General features: G+C 55.0%; 1 protein-coding gene across 1 annotated transcript; it reads left to right on the forward strand.

Moving 5' to 3' along the window:
• Positions 1–2,132: 2,132 nt before the first annotated feature.
• Positions 2,133–9,286, forward strand: LOC139706241 (gastricsin-like). Its single transcript, XM_071613942.1, has 9 exons — positions 2,133–2,197; positions 3,916–4,066; positions 4,405–4,522; positions 5,430–5,548; positions 5,891–6,090; positions 7,071–7,193; positions 7,733–7,880; positions 8,407–8,505; positions 9,134–9,286. The coding sequence occupies exons 1-9, from the start codon at positions 2,133–2,135 to the stop codon at positions 9,284–9,286; spliced, it is 1,176 nt and encodes a 391-aa protein (XP_071470043.1).
• The last annotated feature ends 538 nt before the right edge of the window (positions 9,287–9,824 follow it).

Raw genomic sequence — 9,824 nt, forward strand, 5'->3', positions numbered from 1 at the left:
GGCCAGACACTGGAGACCCAGCATTATGTGTGGTGTCTTGGTGAGAAGATGAACTCGGGTGGGAGCCAGCAGGTCAGGCCTCCTTTGGCTTCAGTGTGGGGTCAGAGGTGGCCCAGGAGGACTTCTCAGGTGCCTTCAGACACTGCAGATGCCAGACATGTCAAAGAGTGAGCCTTCTGTGTATGGAGGGTGTGTGGTGGGACAGGACAGGGGAGGGGAGGAAGTAGGCCACCTAGGTCTTCCAGGAGACTGACAGGAAGGAACATGGGGATGGGAGGGACTGCAGATCCTCAGGTCCTGGCAGCTGATCAGGGATGCCTATCCTGATGCTGAAGCCAGGGACACTCAGAAGGGATGTGGTGTCACTAGGCCTGGGGAAGGCTAGCCTGACAACTGTCAGACCCCTGGCATCCTACCACAGGAGGAAGGGTCCCTGGAACCTCATTCTGGGGCCTAGTAGGCCTCCCGAGGTCAGGGCATTCCATGGACTTAGCAGGAATCCAAGGATCCTATGACTCTTTTTTGTTCTCTTCCGGAGGTGGGGATGCCCAGCTCAGGGGAAATGCTCCCCGCCTTGCCTTCCTCTCCAGAGTCCCACATGGCTCTGGGGACTGCAGGGAAGAAGGGACCTCAGTTGGCATTGACAACCACCAGGCAGGGACCTCCCTCTCTGGGAGGGCTGGGAAAACCCTAGTTCCTTCCCTGCCTCCCCCATCATGAGGCCTGGGGAGGATGCCCAGGTCTGGATAGGCAGTGGGCGGTGGTGGCCAGAGTGGAAAATCCCCTGCTGGCCAGATGCTGTCTTTGGTTGGCAGGTGTGGCCCTGGCCTTCTGCCTGGGGCCCAAAGGTGTGATCAATCTGTTTGGAGCCCTGATTGCTGGGTACAAAGTGGAGAGAGGGTGCTGGCATGGGGACTTTTTTCAGTCCCCCAATATGGAGAGTTGGCAGTCCAGCTTCAGGTCAGCTCAGCCTTGGGAAGACTGTAGATGGGAAGAGGGGGAGGAGGTAGGGCGATAGGTGTGGGGGGCCCCAGATGATGGAGAGAGGGACAGGATGAACCAGACCTGGGCCAGAGAGGTGCAGACCAGGTCTTGGTAAAGGGCGATGGGGGACACAGAGGCCTCTCAGGAGAACTAGGTCAGGGCAGAGTTGCAGGGGGTGTAGGGAGAGACAGTGAAGAAGGGGGAAAGACAGGGGTGGCCTTCCACTCATGCTCTGCTCCAGGTTTTCCTTCACTCTGCTGCCCAAGGCATGGCAAATGCCCAGATGGTGTATCCTGTGAGTGTGACCTGGGCATGTGCTGAGGGTTTCTCCAAGTCCCCTGATGGATATCAAAAGCCTCTGAAGACATCCTTAATCTACCACTGGCCTCCAGCCCCATCCCCAGCATCAGAACTGTCTTGTTACCAACATGTCCTCATCAGCATGCTCCCTATTGACCCCCACACATACCCCAATTCCATCCCCAAGGTGTTGGGGTGCTGGGAGCCAGGACTTGAGTCAGACCACCAGGGGCATCACTTAAGAACACAGTTCTCAATGATGTCATCCCTACTGGGGAACATGAGGCAACCCCTAGACACATTTCTGATTGTTACAGGTCAGGGACTGCTCCTGGCACCTGGTGGGCAGCCACCAGGATGGTGTGAACCTGCCTACAGCACACAGGAGAGCGCCCATGACAAATATCTGTGATCCCCAATCAAGACTTGCTAGGCAAGAAAACTGCTTTGTATCCTATGCCCCTCTCTGTTTCTGCCTCTTTGTGGCCCTCACCCCAAAATGCCCACACCAACCACTGGTTCCTGGAGGAGGAGCAGCTCTGCCACTCCATCTTATGGCGACTTTGTTCTGTTTTATCGCCCGTATCTCCTGGCCTCTGCTGTTGAATTCAAAAGTCAACAAGTTGAAAAGTCAGCTGTGGCCATGGTCCAGGGGAAAAAACATAGGGAAACAATGGCTACCTGGTGTGCAGGGGACACCCTGGTTGGGGTCATGCTTGCCCAGGGCACGGAGGGAGGGACTTGGCCAAATCCAGGGGATATAAAGAGGGAGTGCTGAAGTCTTCACTCCAGTGCGACTGTGGATCTCAGAGTGGCACTTGCTCTGTGACCAGCTGGGAATCGGCATCATGAAGTGGATGGTGGTGGCCTTGGTCTGCTTCCTGGTCTTGGAGGCATCAACTACACCTGTCAAGTGAGTGTGGGCCTGGCTGTGGGTGCAGGGAACCTCAGGAAGCCTGCAGCCCTGTATGGAGCAGCTAGTCAGGGGGCAGCAGCTGTGTCTGAGCGGGATTCCCTGTTGGGCCAGGGAAGGCTGCCCCTGCTGGAGCTGGGCAGGACTAAGCTGGGAGCAGACAGAGCCTGGCCTCAGGAGCTGCTAGTCAAGGCAAAAGCCTCCTCCCTCCCCAGACTTAGGAGAGAGGATGGTCCTGAAGCAGAGAGTAGGGTGACTATGCCCACGCAGGCCTTTGCAAGATGGGTGTGGTTTCTTCCTACAGAAGGTAACAGTCCCAACTAGAGGAGAAAGATAATCTCTCCAAAAACTTTCCTGGGACCCCAAATTTGCTGGAAGAAGCCAAGATCAAATTAGCAAAAATACCAATTCATGTAAATCACTATAACATGTTGTTGCAGTAATTCACTTGCAGGTCAGCATGGGAAAAGAAAGAAGAAGCAGAGCAAGCAAAGCAGCAGCAGAAAAAAATGTCCTTTATTGTGTACAAGCAATCTTTTTATAGTATTGTGAACAAAGAAGTCAGCCTTCCAACATCAATAAATCAGGTCTTTCAGCTAATTAAACATAGCATACAGAAGTTTTACTTTCTAATCAGAAGTGACCCGCTTCTCATGGCTAATCTATTCTCGGCCCGGAGTATGTTGAGCTCTGCTCTTTGTTAAGAACAGATAATAAAATTTTTCTCAGCGCCCTCCTAGCCCACTTGGCAGAACATCCCGTTTGCAGGCAAGTCCTCCCAAGGACAGCAGACACCTTTTTTTCAAGCATGTCCACAGTTACCTTATCTAAACCTTGAAGGAGCCTCTCGTTTGCAAGTAGGCCCTCCCAAGGACAGCAGACACCTCGTTTTCAAGCATGTCCGCTGTTACCTATCTATACCTTGACAGAATATCCTGTTTGCAGGCAGACTCCATCAAGGACAGTAATAGTAACGCAGTTACATCTGATTCTCTACAACATGTGGTGTTGAAAATTCAGGATGGAGCCACTGATCTGGCTCAGGGGACAATAGGAGTCCCCGCCTGCCACCCTGCCTGCTGTGCCACCGGGGAAGAGTACAGGGGGCCTTTCTTGTGTGCAGTTTTATAGCCACACATTCAATCAGCTTCAGATTAAACATATTAGGGGACAATTGCAGATACCCTATTCCATGGTGTGTCTCTTAGGTAGTACCAGGTGCTGGAGTACACTATAGGAAGGGACGCCCTTTGGGGTGAGATTTGGTATCTCTGAGAACAATTTTATTTTAGTTTTACCTTTTCATGTTTCTGGTGACTGCACCCAGGTCAGGCAAATGGTAAACAAAAGTTGTACCACTGAGTCACATCCCAGACCTGAACCTTAAACAACAAAAGAACAAATATCAGCAGACATCCTCTGGAAGGTGTAAAGTCCCAGCGTCCCAAGTCCCTCTCCCCTTCATGGGAAGTATTTTCAGGGTCTCTGAGAGCAGAGGCCAGGGCAGGAAAAGGACCCCTGAGAGGGGCTGAGGGCAGGCATGAGGGAAGTTCATTGTTTCCCAAATGATGGAGCAAGTGCTGAGTGAGGTTGAAAGAAGTGGAGAAGGAAAGAAAGAAGAGGAAGAGGGAAGGAGGCGAGGGAGAACATCAGGGAGAGAAGAAATGAGAAGGTAGAGGAAGGAGGGAGGCCCTGTCCTGACACCCAGCCTCCCCTAGGGTCCCCCTGAGGAAAATGAAGACTATGCGTCAGACCATGAGGGAAAAGGGCTTGCTGGGGGACTTCCTGAAGACCCACAAGTACGACCCCGCTCAGAAGTACCGCTTCAGCGACTTCAGCGAGCTCTATGAGCCCATGACCTACATGGATGTGAGTCCCAGAACTCCAGGTGTCCCTGTCCCTGCTGCCAAACCTGGGGACTTCCTGCACTCCCAACCTGAGGCTGCTCCCTTCTCCCAGTCCTGCCAGCCTGGGCCACCCTGCTGAGAGTGGCCCATTGGGCAGAGCATGGGGAGGGCCCCAGCTGACCTGTCAGGCGACCCACGGAGACCACTTGGCAGCCCTGGGCAGGCTGGGATGAGGCCTGAGTGTTTGGGACCCTGGCTTTTGGTGATACTTAGGGCAGGGCTGTCCTTCCTGCTCTGCCCATGGAGAAACCTGGTCTCTGGGTCCCCCTAATGCTCACAGCTGTCCCCATGGCTCCCTAGGCTGCCTACTTTGGTGAGATCAGCATCGGGACTCCACCCCAGAACTTCCTGGTCCTGTTTGACACAGGCTCCTCCAACCTGTGGGTGCCCTCGGTCTACTGCCAGAGCCAGGCCTGCAGTGAGTGCTGGGCTGGGCAGGGAGGGCCCCTGGGCAGGGCTGGGCACTGGCATCTCCAAGATGCAGGCAGGGAAGGGTGCTCACTCCGGAGGAGGACCAGGGACTTGTTTAGGGTCTCAGGACATCAAGAAGCCAGAGGGAGGAGGCTGGCCCTGCTCCAGGGTGGTCCCTTGCCTTGCCTCGTGTCAGGATGGACCCCTTCATCTCTGCCATCCACCTCACCCCCTCCAGTTCATTCTGCTCCACCCTCTCTTGCTCACCGGGCAGTGCTGCTCCTCCCCTCAGGACACTGTCCACTCTGTGCCTCGCCCTCCACTCTCCTATCCACTAGCTTCTCCCTGAGCGTCTCCAGGGACTGACCACAACTATGCTGGATGTGGTCCCTGTCCTGGAGTCATTTAGAGAGACAGAGGATCTTCAGTTTCTTAATGCTGCCCTGCTTCCTTCCAAAATCTTGCGGCTAGAGTGTGGACATCTCTGTCCACCATGGGCACACCCCATGCCACCTCCACATCCCACTATGCCCAGCTCCTGGGTGAATGGAGTTTGGGATGAGTGGATGCCTCTCTAGGTCTCCCTCCCACTCCTCACTGGATGAGCATTTCCCACTACGTTTCTGCCGGTTTCTGGTGTGGGGTAGAGATAGAGGTGGAGTCTAGGGCACCTGCTTACAAGGTGGTCATCACCGGGCATCCAATTACCTGTGAAACATGGGCTTTTAGGCCAATGCCTTCCAACTACTATGAGCCAGGGGCCAAGGCTGTCAGCCCCTGCCTTGGTGACCAGGTTGGGGTGCAGAAGCCTCAGGCTGGGAGCTTAGGCTGAGGGCCAGGCAGGGTGCAGCCCATGAGCCTGAGAGCCAGGCAGCCCTCTGCTCACCCCTGGCCTCCATGGCTCCCTCCTGCACCCACACACCCTCGCTTCAACCCCAGCAAGTCCTCCACCTTCTCCACCAATGGGCAGACCTTCTCCCTGCAGTATGGCAGTGGCAGCCTCACTGGCTTCTTTGGCTATGACACCCTGACTGTGAGTGCTCCAGCTGCCACCCCCACCCTGGATGAGGGGGTGTGAGAGGGTGGGGACCTAGATGTCCTTGTTCTTTCCTGTCCAGGGATGGGGCACCAGAGTGACCAGTCAGAGAGTGCCGTTTTTCAGGAGCTCAGAACTGGGGGGCAGATGTGTGGGGGTGGGAGGCTACAGTGAAGGAGGCCCTTGGAAGAGAAGTGACAGTTGGGATGCCTGTGGAGAAGTGGGCAGATGGGCCAGAGGAGGAAGAAAGACCATGGAGGGTCTCTGGTGGCATGGGGCAGGAGGACATAGATGCAGTCAGAAGTGTCACTTCCACTCCAATGTGTCTTCCCCCCACAGGTTGAGAGCATCCAGGTCCCCAACCAGGAGTTCGGCCTGAGTGAGCAAGAGCCGGGTACCAATTTTGTCTATGCGCAGTTCGATGGCATCATGGGCCTGGCCTACCCTGCCCTGTCCGCGGGAGGGGCCACCACAGCCCTGCAGGGCATGCTGCGGGTGGACGCCCTGTCCAGCCCCATGTTCAGCGTCTACCTCAGCAAGTGAGAGACTGCCCTGCGGGTCCCTAACTCCTGCCCTGTACCAAGCCCTGATCCCTTGGGGTGTGGAGACCTCCCAGCAGGGGGTGGCTGGGCCACACTTGTTCAGAGCCTCAGCTCCTGGGCTCTGACTCTCCTGGTCCCCTGCCCCTGCCCCAGTCCACCCTCACGACCCTTTGCCTTCCTAGGCAGGATGGTCTCTCCTTCTTCAGTGTAAACTTCTCCCGGGTGTCACTGCTCTAATTCCCCATGTCTTGGGCCTGCCTCCTGCTCTGGGCCCCGAGAGCCCACTGCCTCACCTGTGCTTCTCCCTGAGGCCTCTCTGTCCAGTGACCTGCTGCCTCTCCTCCTGCTTGTGTCCTTCTAGGTCTTGGAGTCTCCTGGTCTAGGCCCTGGACTGACTCCTCACCCACTGTCCTCCCAGCCCCCACAGCAGGCCAGGTCAGGAGGGCCCTGGGCCTGGCTTTTCTCTCTTGCTGTCCAGCTTTCTTCCTCTCTACGTCTAGAGTCAGTTCCATCTTCTTGCTGTGGCTTGGTCTCCTTATCCTGCTTTCAACACATTGGCCCTGTCACTAACCCTGGGGACTCCTTTGGCCTGTTTATACTTCTACCCGTAACCTCTGCTACCACTCAGGGGAGGCTTCTGGAAGAAACATGGCCTGTGTTTCCCTCCCCTCCACCAAAGCCTTCCCTTGTCTATTTGCAGCAGAAAAGAAAAAACTTGGGTTTCAGTAGGGCTCCTGGTGACAGGGTCCAGCAATGGCATGAATTCAGAGGCAGAAGGCAGCACAGTGTGGGTGCTCTGTAGCATGCTTTTGGGGGAAGTGCCATTCAGGGGGATGTGGGAACACACAGCCTTGTCCTCAGGACACCCCCATGTGAATCCTGGGGAGGAGATCTTTCCCTGTGAAGGTGACTTCTCAATATGTGTGTCCCCTTCCTTAACCTCTCCTTCACTTCCCCCTTCCCTGTGTGTCCTGCAGCCAAGGGGGATCTGAGGACGGAGGAGCAGTCATCTTTGGAGGTGTGGACGAGAGCCTGTACACAGGGCAGATCTTCTGGGCCCCTGTCACCCGGGAGCTCTACTGGCAGATCGGCATCGAGGAGTGAGTCTGGGGTGGGGGTCCCTTTGGGATGCACCTTCCTTGGAGCTGGCTTCTGGACACTGGTGGCACATGCACATCCAGGTTCCACTGATGTGGGGGCACCAAGGACTCCTGTGGCATGTCCTCCCCAGAGCCTCAGCTGTCCTCCACAGGGGCATCAACCCTGGGTCTGGAGAAAGGGGTAGAAGGGGCACATGTGGAATCCCAAGTACTGGAGAAGCTCCTGTGCAATCACACAGGACCCTACAGATTAGAACCTGAGGTGTGTGGGACACCTAATTTGTTTCTCGTCCTTACAACAAACACGACAACCCTGGTTTTCAATGATTCTCAAAACTTCCTTGAAGTTTTTAAAATATATCCCTGGAACCTTCAGGTGACCCTGCACAGACTCAGAGGGAATGTGAGGAAGGGAAGAAGCTGCAATGGCCCTTGGGGGTGCTCATCTTCATCGGGTGGCTTGCTCCCCTGTGCCAGGAAGGTCTCCCCTGGTTGCCCTGACCTGATCGGGCTGAGGCTGCCCTTTTCTTGCCACCCAGGTTCTATGTTGGGGAAGAGGCTTCTGGCTGGTGCTCCCAGGGCTGCCAGGCCATGGTGGACACAGGAACCTCTCTGCTCACCGTGCCCCAGCAGTACCTGAGCTCCCTTCTGCAAGCTATAGGGGCTCAGAAGGATGAGTATGGACAGGTGGGTGTGACATGGATGTGCCCTGGCCAGGAGAGGTCAGCTCAGTGTTTGTTGTTTGTGCAACGTGGGTCCCTGTGAGTGAAACTTGGGGCCAAGCAAGTGAGCAACAAGAGACAACTCTCAATCCACTGCTTCCTCTCCTCCACACAGCTATGCCCCCTTGCTCCCGTGTGTCCTGGCAAATGAAATGGTCACCTAATTAACCCTCCCCACTAGGGGAGGGACCCTGGTCCACTTTTTGCACATGGCTGTGTGATTTCAAAGGACACCTGCAGGGAAATGGCAGCGATTCAACCTCTCAGAGGGGCCATTCAGGCAGGAGGAGCGTCTTTGGGTGTGGGACATTCTCAGGTCTCTCCAGATGTCACCCACTCTAGCAGTGCTTGTGACACCCATGCAGTACCTACATAGCATTTGCCCTGAACTGTGCCCTCTGCTCCAAAAAGAGGTCTTGGGCATCCAGGAGGCTTAGCAGGTGCTCTGGGGTGGGGAATGAGGGGACCTGGAAGAACCTGTTTCTCTGCAGTTTTTCGTGAACTGTAATGACGTCCAGAACCTGCCCACCTTCACCTTCGTCATCAATGGGGTGCAGTTCCCTCTGCCGCCCTCTGCCTATATCCTCAATGTAAGTCCTGGTCCCTGGCTGAGCCACTGGGGTGGAGGAGCAGGTGCAGCCAGAAAAGCTCCACCTGGCCCTGTGCCATTTCCAAACTCATGTCACCTCGAATTATCCCCACCAGAAGAGTGTCACCCATGATCAATCAGTCTCTTAATCAGTGGAGAGGGGCTCTGTCTAGGGCTAGCCACTGTGTGCACCCTGGTGCCCAGGCTTCCCTTTAGGTGAAGGGAATTGTCACAGCATTTGATGGGGAGATTCTCTTTCTGTTTTACAAATGAAAACCTGGAGGTTCAGAGAGGTTCAATAGCTGATCCAGCTGCACAGATGATGAGGGTGAAGGCAAAGTCTGAATGCAAGCTAGCTTTACTCTAAGCTGAACCACCATTCTGCTTTTGCCAATGAGGAACAGAAGGGAGCTTTAGCAAGAAAAGATACCCAGCATGGGGATAGGTGACCCTGCACAGGCAACTACAACCTGTGTTTACCACTGGGAAATCCCTCCCACCAGCCCCTCTTGTGATACACCACCTTGTCTATGAGCCTTCAGAGCCAGTCCTGGGCTCAGGGCTCAGGCTAGCAGTGGCCAGGCCATGTGTGACCAAATGAATGAGTGCTGCCTTTCTCTGTTGAGCAGGAGAATGGCTACTGCTCGGTTGGACTGGAAGCCACCTACATGTCCTCAGGAAATGGCCAGCCCTTTTGGATTCTTGGGGACGTCTTCCTCAGGTCCTACTATTCCGTCTTTGACATGGCCAACAACAGGGTGGGCTTTGCCACTGCCGCCTAGACTTTCCTCCTGGACACCTGGGCTCCCGTCCTCCTCTTGGCCCCACCTTGCCTGGAGTCCTCTGTCCTTCTTCTCTGCAGTGTGCCATTCTTTGTGGACCTTCCCTAATAATAAACAGTATCCCATATATGCCAGCCTGTTGTTTTGGGAGTTTTTTTGTTTCTTGTAAGTAGTCCTGGGTCTCAGGGAATGGCAGAGTGGGAATCAGGACAGTTCTCACCCTGATAGATATGTGGGGCCATGAGATTCCTTTGGGTCACTGAGATTGTAAGTGAAATGGGTCCTGAGCTGAGGCATGGAGATGAACTCTGTCTTCCTCAGAGATTGGAGTGTCTTCACAGCTTTCCTCTAGAGGGTGGCAGTGGTAATAGAGCATAGGTGACAGGTAAGGGTCCCTACTCTAACAACCTGAGATGCCCTGGTGGTCCACTTTACCACTCCCACAGCTACCACTGAATCAGAACCCACATCATGTGCACTGGCAGTGTGAAGAGGGGGGCACAATTCCCAGATCTAGATGTCTGTCCTTTCAGCTCTT

Source organism: Marmota flaviventris, chromosome 6, assembly GCF_047511675.1.
Source record: "Marmota flaviventris isolate mMarFla1 chromosome 6, mMarFla1.hap1, whole genome shotgun sequence".
NCBI classification, from domain to species: domain Eukaryota; kingdom Metazoa; phylum Chordata; class Mammalia; order Rodentia; family Sciuridae; genus Marmota; species Marmota flaviventris.

What these genes read in the sequence shown, in the direction of transcription:
- LOC139706241 (XM_071613942.1), top strand. Translation starts at nt 2,133, where the DNA reads ATGAAGTGGATGGTGGTGGCCTTGGTCTGCTTCCTGGTCTTGGAGGCA. An exon ending in GCATCAACTACACCTGTCAA is followed by an intron (nt 2,198 to 3,915) that starts GTGAGTGTGGGC and finishes AGCCTCCCCTAG; the next exon opens with GGTCCCCCTGAGGAAAATGA. An exon ending in TGGCAGATCGGCATCGAGGA is followed by an intron (nt 7,194 to 7,732) that starts GTGAGTCTGGGG and finishes CTTGCCACCCAG; the next exon opens with GTTCTATGTTGGGGAAGAGG.